Genomic DNA, 15746 nt, shown 5'->3' on the forward strand with positions numbered 1-15746 from the left:
AAATTACAATGTAATCCCACTATACCCCTATAAGAATGATGAAAATTAAACAAACAACAAAAAACTGATCATATCAAATGCTGTTAAGGATGCAGAGCAACTAGGATTCCCATACATTGTTGATGGGAATGCAAGCTGGTACAGGCACTTTGGAAAGTAGTTTGGCAGTTTCTTAAAAAATCTACGCTTATGTAGACCCAGCAATTTAGAATAAACTTCTAATTATTTACCCGAAAGAAATGAAAACTTATATTCACACAAAAACCTGCGTAGTAGCTGTATTCATAATCACCAAAATGTAGAAACAACCCAGATGTCCTTTAAGAGGAAAGGATAAACAAAATGTGCTCCATCCGTACAATGGAACACTACTCAGCAACAAGAAGAATGCATTCTTGATATATGCAGCAACGTGGATGCACCTCAAATGCACTTTGCTATAAAGGTTACATGCTGAATAATTCATGTTTATGACATTCTGGGGGACAATAGCAAAACTGTAGAGACAGAGGACAGATCAGTGTTTTCCAGGGATTAGGATTGTTGGGGAGAGGTTAACCCCAAAGGGACAGCACAAGGAGATTTTTGTGGTGGTGAAACTGTTCTGTATCATGGTTTTGGTAGTGGAGTCAAGGCTCTCTGCTTTTGCCAAAACCCGTAGAACTGTACAACACAGAGTAAATTCTTTTGTACGTAAATTAAAATGTTGAGAGTGGTGATAAATAATGAAAATAAAACACATTGGCAAGGTTTTTTGTGCAAGAACCTTAGTGAAGTTCGTATCCTTTGACTTTGTTTTTCCATTTCTAGAAATTTATTCTTAGGAAAGCAGTCAATGACATCGTCCAGAGCCTTCTTTGCAGTATTATTTATCACGGAGAAATTGAAAACTTAATTGTGCAATTATTGTGAGGTAGTCAATAAGTTACAACATATTTTCCTTTCATAGGCATTAAAATTATGTTTCTGAAAGTTCATTACAGAGAGAAATGATCATTCTGTACTGATACATTATCAGTTTACTCTATTGCCTGACCCAGTTTAACTTAAAACTATTGATTTTCAAATATTTAAAATCTTCTAGACAACCTGAAGTACTTTCTAGAGGTGAACCACATATTTAAGGTAGTCCAAATCCTTTTCTAAATAGCTAGATATATAGATAGATAAGTAGGTAGACAAATGAAATGAGTAATATTATTTCTGCCTTTATAATCATTTTGGTTCCTCTTTTATTTTTCTATTTAAGATAAAATTGGGATGGAGGATAGACATAGTGTCTTTGACCCAAATCATCTTTCTATTTGGAATGTCTTTTATCCCCATTTTCACTGCTAATGAAAAGCCACATTATATATAAATGCAGCTTGGCAATTTCCACGGTATTATCTTGCATTAGTCTCTTTGATCTATCACCAGACCTGATAGTATAATCAAGGATAATAGCAGTGGCCCTCCTGCCAGTAATACAAGGCATCTGAAGCCTAAAACAACTTAACGTTTTTCCAGGGCCACATTTTGGTAGGTGGTAAAGGCAGGACTCAAATCCAGGTGTCACAACTCCTCTCAAATATTCTGTCTATTATAGTGCCTTGTTTATTTTCTCCAAGATTTTCCCTTTTGAAGAAGCATGTCCTGCATTACAAAGGTCATTTACTCCGATATTGTTATTCTGGATTCATCTTTTGGAAATTTTACAGAGTCTCTCTATAAAATTCTCATGAGAAACAGGGTTTTCACACTAAGCAGATGTCTTCAGATCGTATTTTGAGATCTCTCAGTGTGCTTTTCTTTCAGTGTGCACTTCTGTGCCTTTTTGGACAGCAGCCCCGCCCCCTGATTCCTGAGCTGTCCACTGTGTCCAAAAGAGCTGGGATTATTGTACCTCAGATGCAAACAGGCAGAACAAGTCAGTGCCTAAAAATGGAATCTTGAAGCTCATTTCAGAGACAATAATCCTGAAAGCCAGGCTTTCATATGCAAGAGCCAGGCATATGGGAGAAAAGTGTTTTGAAAACTGCAAATAGCTCCCTCCAGATATCAAGACCAGAGGCCAAAGGACTCAGAATACAGGTTAGCATAAGCTAGAATCCTATGTTGGCAGCTTTCCTGGGTCAGAAAGGAGAGGCCTAGGGAGAGTGTCAAGAAGAGGTATATGTATGCTGGCCCTGGCCCCCTCTCATTCTGCAGATGAAATATTGGCCTCAGGAAATGAAAATTATGGGCATTCCAGATAGGTTAAAGGGAAAGCCAAATCAGAGGGGCCAGTGCCTCATTCTCCTGTTTGAGACTTTGGGAAGAGATTCTGCACTCAGGATTCCCTGTACCTCAACATAAAGGGATGGGGCTGGAATAGTGAGACAATGATGTGCTGCATTTAGACAGATTGGGCCTGAGCTAGCTGCTAACCACCCTCCAACCTGGTCTTCTGGACCTATTTATGACATGAGGTCAATCCCAAAATCCCGGTGTGGGATGTGGAAATGTTGACTGCCCCAGGAAACTGGAACTAGCTTGGAGTCAGGTGTAGGTGAGCGTAAAGTATGTGGACTAGAAAATCAGAAGCTGTGACAGGGACCCTGGAATGTAGCAGTGGGTGCAGGCTTCAAAGACTGGGTAGTGATACACAAAGGCCGAATCAATGGAAATGGCTCTGTAGGGAACCAGCGAAATTCAAAAGAGTGTGTAACACTGATACACACGTGTTCCTCCTACACTTGGCTGCCACCCAAAGAGAATGGAAGAAAGGAGAAAATGGAGAAACATTGAAAAACTGAGATTGAGTTAACTTTGAAAAGATTTAGTTACATCGTGAGGTACTAAGTTTCTTTAAATGGATATATTCACATTTCCGTCTTCCTTCCCCAACACCCAGCTGCCCCGAACTACCAAACAGAAATTGGGGCTTGCGAGCAAATTATTGCTGTCTTTAGGAAAATTAAATCATTATTTTCCAGGGTCACATTTTGGTAGGCGTCAAAAACAGAGCTATATAAACAGTTATTTTTTTCCATACCTAAGTCATAATGAGTAAATTTCAATCCTTTTACATGCACATAAAATAGTGGTTGCTTCCCCCTGAAATGTGACATCTCAGCACTGAGACATTTGTTAGATTTTACATAGGTTTTATTGAGTAACTGTAATTTGCTCCTAAATCCTGTAGAGTTTCTGCTCTTTTGCATCTTTTCTCACCCTAAAACTTAGTACAGTATTCATGAGCTAAAGGTGTTGTAATACTGCACACTTTACTGACTCTCCCCCAGATCAGGCCTTGTATAGCCAGGTACATAAATTATCCTGACAGGGAGTAGAAGATAGGAGTGTCCATAGGGCATCATGTTTAAGAAATGGGATCTGGAGCCAGGATGCCCAGATCCAAATTCAAGGTCCACCATTTTGCTTCTGTTTGTCCTTGGGCAGGTTATTTAACTTATCCAAGACTCAATTTTCTCATCTATAGAATGAGCATAATGCTATTTCTTACCTCATAGTATTGTGCCATTTAAATGAGTTGATGTATGCAATCCCCTTAGAGTAATAACTGACATCTACTACACACAGTATATGCATTTACTATTATTAATGCTTTGAAGATTAAATGAGTTGATAAATACAGGTAAAATGTAACACTGCTCTGGGTACATTTTAAGTGATCAAAGTGTTAGCTGCTATTGTTGATTGTATGCTGAGGAACCTGGTAGAGCGGCTCATTTAGACAGGCTTCTGAGCAAGTGGCTCACCACCATGTAGGTGCGATGTCAGCGAACTCCTGGCCTTTGTAAACTTGTTTACCTTGGAAATATTGTCTTCTTATTTTTAGCTGTTATTCTTTCTTTCCTAAAGTATTTTCTTTTTAGCATTTCTTTTGTGTTTTCCCCCGTGTTCATTTTAGCCTTTGCTCTTATGTTCTCTTTTTTTTCTTTTATCAGCTATTAGAGTTTTATTGTATTTCACTTCGTGAGCATCCTTATATCATTACTATATTTTTTGCTTGTGTTTGTGTTATTTATCTAATATACATTGTACTGTTTTTGCTGAATGTCCCTGCTTTCCTCTTCCTATTTGGTCTTGTGTTCTATCTTATTATTCCATCTCTCCATTCTGAACTCTGTTTATCTTTTCTACTTTTGAAAAGTTTTGCCCTATTCTGCCCCATCCCATGATGCAATTCCCAGATAACCAAGATTCTCTCTCCTTTGGGCGTACTCTTTCCAATACTAAATTGACTGAAGAGCTGGCAATGAATTGTGTAGAAACCCTTCTTTATGGTTTGGCATCAGCTGAAAGTAATGTAATGAGGACATATGTGAGACATGAACCAGGAAACAATACAGTGTAACAGATAAGAATACAGCTTGAAATGTCTTACAGATCTATTTTCCAGTTCCAGTTCAGACACTTACTAGCTATAGGATATTGAGCAACTTTTGTAACCTCTCTGTGCCTCAAGTGTAACAATAGTGCCTAACTAATGATGTTAATATGAATATTCAGTAAACCACTACATGTAATGTAGTTACTGCAGAGTATAGCCTACTCTATGCTGTCCCAAATATCAGAGGCTGTTGTTATTTTATTGCAGTTGTTGTTGTTCTGTCATTATTAATATGATAATACTTAGCATCAGGTTTCTTTATTTGTCTTCCTATATGTGTAAAACAGATAGACAAGTAAGCTTCAAATTGTGAAATTAGCAGGCAGAAACATCAGTTGCATTGTGGGCGTGCATTTTTGCACATAGCTTTTGTTTAGCCCTTAGCTTTTGTTTCAGATTTTATTGGTTTGAAATATAAACATTTCTTTAGCTGATTAGGGTCTCAGTCCAGAAGTGGCCAGGGACTACTTGCCTTTAAGAAGATAACATTCGGGGCCAGCCTGGTGGCTCAGCGGTTAAATGTGCATGTTCTGCTTCAGCGGCCTGGGATTCGAGGGTTTGGATCCCGGGTATGGACATGGCACCACTTGGCAAGGCATGCTGTGGTAGGTGTCCCACATATAAAGTAGAGGAAGATGGGCACAGGTGTTGGCTCAGGCCCACTCTTCCTCAGCAAAAGGAGGAGGATTAACGGCAGATGTTAGCTCAGGGCTAATCTTCCTCAAAAAAAAAAAAAAAAGAAGAAGAAGAAGATAACATTTAAATTTAAAAAATGGAATTAAATGCATGTGAATTTGCTATGTACTGTCAGTTGACATCTTACTCAGCTGTTGGCAAGCATTTAATCAACATTTATTGGCATTCTTTTCTGAGATTTAAATAGGACATAAAATTTTATGACATGTAGAGTATTTTCGATAACTGTTTCATTATTTTCCATAGATAGTATGATAGTATACATGGAGAAATATCAATAAGGTACCCAGAATGCATTATTTTTGGAAGAGTAAGGTAGTTTAAAGTTTGTATAATGACAAAATGCGAGTCTACTTTTTCAGATCAGACTGTAGATTTGTGAATATCTGGATTTCTCTTTCGTTTGCTATTTTGTCTGTATCTTTTCTCTTTGTGAACACTTATGGTATAGGTCAGAAAACTAAGAATTATAGTTGTTTGTTCTGTTGTTATAAAAGATAGATGATAGTTCATAATAGTAAACTTTAGTTCCTTGGAGGTCACAAAACAAAAAGTGCCACAGGATGTAGTATATACGACAGGCATGGTTTAAACATTAGTTTGATATGGAAAGCCCAAAGTCTGATAGCTATATTAGTGTTAAATTTACTTGGTTGTTTGACCAGTAGCCACAGAGAGTCTGCCATGAGCTATTTCTACTTTAAGTAGTATATACATTCAAACTGGAAAAAGAAACATTTTTAGGGACTCTTGAATATATTTATATGTTCAAGAATCTTTCTTTCAGCTAAGTGTTTTTGCTTTTAGCAGGGAATGGGCAAGCATGAGAACTGTAGTGCGAACTATGGCCAAGACCTAGTCATCTGGCTTCTATGCCACAGTCTCTGGAATTACCAACAAACAAAACTGAGTGATAAATAGGACCCCAGAATTCCACTCCTAGGTATATACTGAAAATCATTGAAAATAGATACTCAAACAAGTACATGTATAAGCATGGTCATAGCAGCACTATTCACAATAGCCAAAAGGTGCCCATCAATGGATCAATGGATAAACAAGTTGTGATATATACATATAATGGAATATTATTCTGTCATAAAATAGAATAAAGTAGTGATATGTCCTACAACATGGATGAGTCTCCAAAATATTATGCTAAGTCAAAGAAGCCAGACACTAAAGATCACAAATTGTATGATTTCATTGATATGAAGTATTCGGAATAAAGAACTCTCTAGAGACACAAAATAAATTGGTAGCCAGGGTCTGAGGGGAGGGAGTAATAAGGAGGTACTGCTTAATAAGTAAGGAGTTTTACTGTGGAGCAATGACGATATTTTGAAACTAGGTAGAGGAGGTAGTTGTGCAACATTGTGATTTACTAAATGCCACTGAAGTGTTTACTCTAAAAGGGTTTATTTTATATAATGTGGATTTCACCACATTAAATTATTAAAAGAAATACTGAGTGACAAGGTTGAAACAGCACCAATGCCGTATTCTCAGAATCACAACTGGTTGAAGTAAGTCTATTCCATGAGGAGAGAATGTGGGGTTTGTCACTATTGATCCCAGGGAGCCTGATGAGGACTGGAGTAATTTTCGAGTCTTCTTGAAAGATGAATTCAATTTCCCTCTTAAATATATTCTGTTTTATTATGACATTAGATTATCAGAGCTTGTGAAAATCACTTTTAATGGCTAAGTTTCTGTGCCATGGGCTGCTTTATTTTCCATGCTTGCCTGAGACTTCAGTTAGTCTCATTGATCCATCCAAGAAAATGAAAACAGGGAAAGTGTAAATGATCATCTTTTGAAATGGGTTCTCTCTATACAATGGGAAGATAATTATACCAATGTAGATGGGAAGATGAGGTTATTCAGGCTCAAGTGCTTTATTTTTGCCTCTTAAGTGGTTTAGATTAGCCAACTATATCAATAAAATGATTTGGATAATTATAAATAGTCTTTATATTTTACGTGAACCAGCCTGTGAAGCTGTTGGTAGTTATTTGTACACATATATAAATGGTAAAGCAAATGCTTTCCATGGCTATGACATAAATACTCAGATTTTTCAGATAAAGAAGGCCATTAAGCTTTTGTGGTCTATATCTTTGCAAGCATTTTTTGAGGTTTCTATGTATTGTCTTCCATATGTTAGACACCTTGTTATATATGTTGCATAAATGATTTCTAATCCTCAGAATATCCCTGAAAGATAAATGTGATTATTTCATTATTGCTGATGATTTAACTGAGGTTCAAAGAAGTTAAGTGATAAAAGGATAAATTGTACTAGGATTTGCCTTCAGACACTCTACTGTGTCAGGCTAGGAGACCTTGTGACTAGGATCCCATTGTGCAGTTTTCCTTTTGCAAGATTTCTTCTAAAAGAGCTCAGATGCAATTTGCAGAGCCTGCTTATGACTATTAGTTTGGCTTCCCTAAAGAAAAGTCTCATCTGTTTGCTCACATTTCTGAATTAGTGTGTATAGATAAGCTATCCAAATGTTGGCATATTGACACTTAACTGCACTGAGGAAATGGGTATATCAGTTTATATGAAAGCTTAAGTTTTAAAAGGAATTCGAACACCCAAAGTGAATACCAAGCATGCTAAAGGATGACCAGGGAGGATGTTAAATTCGGGGCATGGGAAACCTGAGCAACTGGGAATTTAAGGAAGGCAGAAATACAACAAAACTTGTGTGTCAGTCTGAGTCATTCAGAATTTAATGTCAAGTAACTCTTCCAACTCGGACTCTCTTCTTCTCATGTAGCTTCAGTGTTAACTGTCTTCCAAATTCCTTGTATTTTCCTACCACTATGCTTTTTTTTAAATTGAGGTTTAGAATGTTATATAAACTTCAGGTGTCGCCACTATACATTTGTTGACACTTCCACTGCCTGAAATACCCCCTCCCCCATTGCCACCAATTCTTAACCTTTCTCTTTCTCCTTGTTGAAAGCCTTCCACTGTATGCTAGTCCCCTAGAAATTCTTCTCTTTCAGGAACCACTACGTGTTTTCTGTTTGAAACACACATTTGCAACTTGGTATTTACTTTTGGACTAAGTTTTATTTTTGTATGTTTATAGCTCATCACTGTTATTGATCACAAGCTTTAGAGGGTAAATAATAGCATCTTCACCTTTTTTATCCCATCACAAGCCTTGGACATGGTATGGGCTTATCACATATTGTTGATTTTATAACTCTTGAAGGCAGGGTTTTCTAAAAATGTATTCATAAAAATATCATTTCTAGGAGAGATTGTCCTCAAAGAAGATGGTTATTGGTCAAATAAAGCTGGAAAACACTACATACCTTTTCCACCCTAGGAAATTTGCACTGTCATTTTCAACACTCTGCGAAGTTCTTCCAATTTTACTGTTTTACCCCAGTAGTTCTCAGCTTTCCTCCGACTTTTTTTTAATAAGAGCCCTACTAATATCTTATTCCTCAAAATGTCCTTTGCAACACACTGCTTTAAAGTGTTTTGCATACAAATTATGCTAATATTATTCACAAATGTGGAAGTTGAATTTGATTAACTGTAGGTTGAGCATTTTGTTTGGCTTGCCTGCTTCTGTACTTTGGCAAGCATTATCCTTTAGCTGTATTGGTGTATGTGTGTGAGAGAGAGTGTGTGTATCTGTGTGCATGTGTGTGTGTGTACCAAACAGTGTGGACTCACCTGAAAATAGATTGAGACTGAAAAGAGAATGATTAGAACTGGTCTTTCAGCATGATTAACTGCTGGAATCTCTGTTACTCCTCATAATGCTTGGAAAGTTTTATTTGTTCCTCAAGCGCAATGGGCCGGGACTCATTTACAAATATGAATGCAGATATTAGCAGTGCACTATCTTCTCCAGGCAGTCTTGCTCACTGTCAGCTTGTTTTATTTACTTCCTCAGAAAAGGAATATCCATTTCCTTGGAATTAGACACAGCACGGTTAATGGGAAAAGCAGAAATTTTGGAGTCAGAAAGTTTTAATTTGATTCTCAACTAAGGCCTGTGTGACCCTGAGAAAGTTTTCCTTCTGGAGCCACTAATTCCTCAGCTATAAAATGAGATGGGTCACACTTACCTCCAGAGCTTCTTATGAGGACAATGCCTGGCACGAAGGAGATGTGCCATAAATATTAGTCCCCTTTGCAGTTATTTTTTGTGTCAGACAGATTATGACAAGTGGATTCCACAGGCTTAAAGTCACACAAACAGAACTGCCTCTCTCCTCTAGTTGCTATTCCACATTTCATGCTGTTACTTCAAACTATAAATGATATTACCATTCTTCATATCTTCTGTTTTCATGAGGTGACTGAAAGTGGTCAGAGTAGTAAGAGTTGAACTATTATCTATAAAAAGCAATATTTGAATTCTAAGGATAGTGAATAAATAAGCTAAAAGAGAGTTTTAAAAAAATCATTGTAATCATTTCAGATATGGAAAAGTACCTTAAAAATGATCCCTTTAGTCTTAACATCTGTTAATTGTAAAACACCATCCCCCATTATATATATGTATATATTTTTTATGTTTTGGTTTGAGTAATTCATCAGATCATTCAAAGGGGGAATAGTAAATGAAGTAGGGAAATTTTGGACTAGCTTTCAACTTTTGTCTCAAGATTATATACTTTTGGCCACAAGTCCATTTCCATTGTAGTTTGGGGTTACTCACCACTATGCACAAACAGAACAAAAGAATCATCGTGTGATAATCTTGCTTAAGGTTACATACCTAGAGGTGAAAGCACTCAATAGAAAATTAGAATGATAAAATTCTTTATAGGGTAGAATAGAATGCTCAACATAAATTGTGGTTTGCAGGCCAACAGACTACCTCTGGCCCTCATTTTGCAGAAGAACATATACTTGTTACATATGGTTGTCAATAGCACGTCAATCATGTCTATCTCCAGCCATCCATGGCTAAATTTTTCCCGGAAGAAGCCCACTTTGTCCCTGTGAAGGATGACAAATGGGAGTTTTGCTGTGGTATCTACCTTTCTAAACGCCAAATGATCTCCTGGCAGTTTTTCTTGACATAAATATCATGAACGGCTGAAGAAGCCATCATTTTTTGCACTCTATTGGTTTAGACACCAGGGGAAGTCTTCTAAGTTAAACTGAAGTAACAGAGGAAGTAATAACCTAAATGTTTCTTGGACTGGCCTTGATTGTGCATTAATTAGCATCTGTCCTGATCTTGTTGATTACAGGAGAAGATGTATCAGGGAGTCTCTGCTCAGCATCTCCTCCTCCTGAACAGATGGCTTGCGAAATTCCCTGCCGAATGGATTGTGTGCTGAGTGAGTGGACAGAGTGGTCGTCCTGCTCCCACTCTTGTTCAAATAAAAACTCAGATGGGAAACAGACCAGGTGGAGAACTATCCTGGCATTGGCTGGAGAAGGTGAGTAATAGTAAAAGTTTCAAGAATGGAGTGAATTGCCCAATTATTATTTTTTTCCGGTAAGTAATTGAGGAGTTCATATTGCGGAAGCAGCCATGCATAGGTGATATTTCTATTCCCTGAGTCCAAATTAATAGTTTTGTTTCCATGCATACCTTTTCTCTTTAATCCTCTAGGTCATCTATGCTGGGTTCCCATATTTACATGAATTGTTTTAACTCATACCTATGTACAGGCCATGAGAATCAGATGGATGTTATTTTTTATTATACTTTTTAGGGAAGAAGACAAAGTTTGGTTGACACACATCCAGCTTCAGATAGCTCATCCAGTTGGGATCATAATTGGAATAAGTTTGGTAAAAAGAGTTCCAAATTAGGAATCAAGAGACGTGGCTTCTTGACTGGTAACTGCCACTAACATCGACAAGCTACCTGATCCGTGTGCCCTGATTTCCTGTTCTATCCTGCTGGCATATTGTGAGAGGGAAAAAGATGAAGGCTGTGAAAACGACTTTGAAGAAGCTAAAATGTGCTATGGGAATGTAAAAGGGTGACATCAGAACAAATTAGAGGAGCAACTGTTCCTATCATTGATAGCAATGGTCTATGTCCCCAGACACAGGCGGCATTTCTTTCAGGACCTCTCTTGGCTTCGTCTGCCTATGGCTTTTTTAGAACAGCGGGGTGGTGTGGCCACTGGCTGTGAGGAACTCCTTTTTAAACAAGATTCTGTTCTTTGATCCTGAGAAATGGGGTCAGGGTCAAGATGAACGCAGCTTTTCATATTCTTAAAGTGCTGTTGCGTCCCCCTCTTGTCTTTTATATTTCTGGAAGGAGAAAAAAGCCAGTGATATTTAATGGGGAAAAAATAGCAAGAATAACAAAACCAAGGTCACAAATCTCCTTGAGCATTTGGCCCACTGAATAAAACATTATAGTGTGGAAGAGTAGGAAAAAATCAATACTTTAGATAAATACCTGTTTTTACATGGATATAAAAATGTGAAAGAAAAGACAGTAATGAAAGTTGATTGTCTGACTCACCCAATACCATAAGGATGCACATCTGTATGGTCTCCTTGCTAGTGGATAACACCTTATCCGATGATATTTCAGAGTTTAAGGACTGGCTCTCTCCTGCCAAACTTTAAGAGGTACCTCTGCATTTCTCTAATTGCAGTAAAATGCACTGTTTGATGGAGGACAGTTGTCTTAAAATGGTTCTCTGGGAAAAATAATGCTTTCTTAGGAAGGAGAGACCAAATATAGGTTAGGTAATTTGTGTGTATATGTGTGTTTGACCTAATATCACTTTAAGGTCATGGGCTATCGTGTCTGACTAAGTTATGTAAGCAGAGTAATATTCAAATGAAAGGAGATTTCCTTGGACTTTATCTCAGAGATACATGCCCCAAGAGGTGTGCAGTAGAATCAATCAATTTTTAGTCTAATTTATGTATACTACTGCTCATTATTTAGGAGAGAGGAGTACAATATATTGTCTCAGGTTGTTACTCAGAACAGAAGAACCATGGCCTTAGAGTGGGAAAAAGGGTGCAGTGGCTCAGGCCTTATGAATCTTGTGTCCAAAAGGCCATCTTTGTAGACCATTAAAACAGCAAAAACAACAAAAATAAGAATGGCAGTAGCAAAAACAGCAACATCATAATAACAACAGCAACAACAATGCCTTCTTTCTGATTTTGATTTTTTGCAGGTGGAAAGCCATGCCCCCCTAGTCAGGCCCTCCAAGAATATCGTTCATGCAATGACCATTCCTGTATGCAGCTCTACTGGGAGACATCACCTTGGAGCCCCTGTTCTGCAGACACATTGGTAACTGCCATTAATGAAACCATTGGCTGGAATGGAGAAGCTACCTGTGGTGTGGGCATTCAGACACGGAGGGTCTTCTGTGTCAAGAGTCATGTGGGACAAGTGATGACCAAAAGGTATTATCAATAATTTATAGAAAGTTCACATGATTATTGCATAGCCGAGTGCTTTTGGTCAAAAGCATTTAGCAAGCAATGAATATGACTCAGTTTGTGCTAGAGTAAAAGTTTTTTTGTTTTGTTTGACTCTTAAAGAATAAAAAATTTGCCTTAAATAGAGGTAAACATAACTCCAATATGGATCATTAGTAAAGTTATAATATGTGCATTAGTTAGTGGATAAAAGTAAATAATGCCTGCAAATATTGAATCAGTTTGAGTAATCAAACACATTTTCTAGAGCTGATCTTAGTATTTTGGGCTCTTTTTCGATCATATACAGGCGAAGTCAACATGAAGGTAGATTCTACACTTTGACAGGATAGGGTTATGTTACACTCTTCTTTAGGTTCTAGTGATCTTTTCTAGAGTGAGCAATAAATCTGTACAGCCATTTTGAATAGACTATTTCATGCCTTCAAGTAAGTTACAATCTAATGCATGTTATACTCTGCACTTGGAGATATAAATTGAAAAAAAAAAAACAGTAGGAGAATTTGGACATGGGAACTGCATGTAGATATACAAAAGAGTCAAGAACAATTGCAAATTATGGAGGAAAAAGAGTAATTGACTAGAGAACTCAGCTGTGGGAATTTCATCTCTAGACCAAATGAGGAGACATAACTGTTCCTTGCGTCTGTGTAGGCACGCCAGTGTAGAAGAAAATGTAAGGGATCTATGCAATGTATGGAGACTGGGTGACTATCTTATCCATAGAGATTTCCCAGTGGCCATCTTTAAACTAGTCCCCTTCTTGTGGTAAAAGACCCCACCCCAGTCACAGAGGTGGTGGGTCAGCAAGATGGGCTGGTGCAATCTTTTGTCTAGTGTCAAGACACTAGGAAACTTAGAGCTCTTCCCCAGGAATTTCAAGTTGGGAAAATGAAACACTCTTTTTTCTGTTCGTGATGCTCTAAGTATATGAATTGAGAGTTGCCACAGCTGTGGTCAGGTGTGGTGGAAAAAACAGGAGAATAGAGTAAAACTGATGCTTAGAAAGAAGTAGAAACTGAAGCAGAACAAATCCTGGCAGCATCAAATGCTGGTCCCATCTCCCTTAGGTACACACCTGCCCTTCCTGGAAACACAGGCAGATACATCTACTCTTCTGCCTAGTTCAGTCCACTTTGTGTTGCTGTCATGGGCAACTCAAACATCTGATTACTTTCATCTTGGGGCACCATGAAGACAGGCTCTGGGCCTTATCCATACTGCCATGGAAACCACTTTAGCTGTGTGTAAGGAACATCACGGAAGCTCAGTTAGGGGAAATGAACTGCTGAGGGCAGAAATAGTGCAGCCTGGCCAGATGTTACTGGTGTTGGAGCATGTGATGTGCCGATGGTTTTGCAAATGCAAGCGAAGATAACTATGACTTGAAGTAAAACACGGCTAGGAAGACCTCATCTTTCTCTCCACCTGAATGTGGCTTCCAGAGGGCTGGGGTTGGACATTCTTCATTGATGAAACTCCAGACTTTAGGACAGTGTCTGGCATATCATTAGTGTTTCATAAATATTATTAGAATTTGTGCGTGAACTAGACCTGTGTGCAGGAAAGTGACAGGGTTTGACAAGGTTTGGATATGAACTGCAGAAGATTGAATGAACCTGATGTTTTTTTTATCTTTTGATAAAGAAAACATATTTTATCTACCCTGATGAATTTTGGCAAAGGGGACAGCCATGAAGAATAATGAATACATTATGCATGTGACCTTCTGCTGTTACTAACTCATAAATGTTATTTCTGGTTTAGCTTCCAATTGTACTTTGCTTGTATTTTTTGGAATATCAACTATGTCACTTGTGTTTTTCAACTTGCCTAGTATCCATAGCACCATGTGGACTGAATGAAATAATGGAAGTTATAGCCAAACACAGATGATAATGTTTGCATATCACCTGGTTCAGGTGATAATCCAACTCATAGAGTTACAGTAAAATCCTAAAAGGGCAATAAAGTTATTATGCAGACATGGAACTCCTTTTATCTTCAGAAGGATTGCAGCCTTGATAATGTTTATTTTTATGATGTAAATTTTCAACTGCTTAAAAATGATGCATGAAATACTAGCTTGAATATACAAATAAAAATAAATATGCCTTAGGTATAGTAGTAAACCCTACATAAAATGCAGCAAACTGTTATTCCTTGTAGTAATGAGAAAATTTAGCATGCCTGAAGTCTGATCTCCTATCCACAAAACTTTTCAGCTGTGATCCGCAACAGGAAAAATCCACTTGATATGAATGCAATTTATCTGTGTCTTAGCAAAGGGGCATTAGAATTGAGACTGACACCTACTGAATAAGTTATCATCACATTTTAAAGGGCTATTTGGACATGAAAAGTTGGATTATATGTACAAATAGCCCTCTATTTCCTCTTCTAAGCTCATAACTACTTTGAATGACAGTTTTTTAATAAAAGTCTGAGCACATCAGCTTACTCAGATGTTAACTTAATATTTTGTGACCAAAAAAATCCTAAGACTAAAAGTTTATAGTTTGAAGCATTATTCACAAATATGCATTTGTTTGAAAATTTACATGAGACTAAAATGTTACTGTTACAATGAATAACCTCCAGTTTTGCTCGGTTTACCACCGCAGAAAACAACTTGCACACATGTTTCCCCTAACACACACATATATAAAGACATCGTTAATTACTTTTTGCACTGTTAATGAGGTTGGAGACTTAACAACCTAGTTTTCATTCTGACTGTCTGTCTCCAAACAATCCTGCTAAATATGAGGAGCTTACTCTGCCTTTAGTAAAGTTAATTAAAATTCTTGAGGTTAATGAGATTAATTGAGCTAAGAAATTAATACCTAGTGTCCAGTGAGGCACATAGGGAGATAGTGAGATTATCAGCAGTGGAAAGTATCCTTTGCTCTGCCCTTTCAAAAAATATGTATTTTTGTTCTTTGTCCTGTGAAAGCTACTGCAGTGGAAAAAGATCCCCTGCCACTTGTGAAATCCCTGGGGTGGGGATAGGGGGATAGAAATAAGAAAGAAGAAGAAAATATCTTAAAGGAAGAGGTGCCTTCAAAGTAGAGAGAAGGAAGTATGTTTCCATGGAACGGATGGGCTAACATAATGTGTTTTATCTCTAAACCCGCTGCACTGGGAGCCACAGAGTTCCTTGCAAGTTCTTGCTTCCCTGGGTTGGTATTTTGGTTGCATGTAATTGTATAGGTGAGAATGTTACCATTGTGTGAGTAATAGAACTGATCA

General features: G+C 37.7%; 1 protein-coding gene across 5 annotated transcripts in view; it reads left to right on the top strand.

Moving 5' to 3' along the window:
- THSD7B (thrombospondin type 1 domain containing 7B) overlaps nucleotides 1-15746 on the top strand; it is a 799570-nt gene that overhangs the window by 424450 nt on the left and 359374 nt on the right. For all 5 annotated transcript variants that reach the window (XM_044768990.2, XM_044768984.2, XM_070507604.1 and 2 more), the window contains 2 exons: nucleotides 10313-10504; nucleotides 12224-12458. In XM_044768990.2, coding sequence (XP_044624925.1) covers nucleotides 10313-10504; nucleotides 12224-12458 — 427 coding nt within the window. The remainder of the gene's footprint in view (nucleotides 1-10312; nucleotides 10505-12223; nucleotides 12459-15746) is intronic.

This window comes from Equus asinus, chromosome 4 (assembly GCF_041296235.1).
Source record: "Equus asinus isolate D_3611 breed Donkey chromosome 4, EquAss-T2T_v2, whole genome shotgun sequence".
NCBI lineage: Eukaryota > Metazoa > Chordata > Mammalia > Perissodactyla > Equidae > Equus > Equus asinus.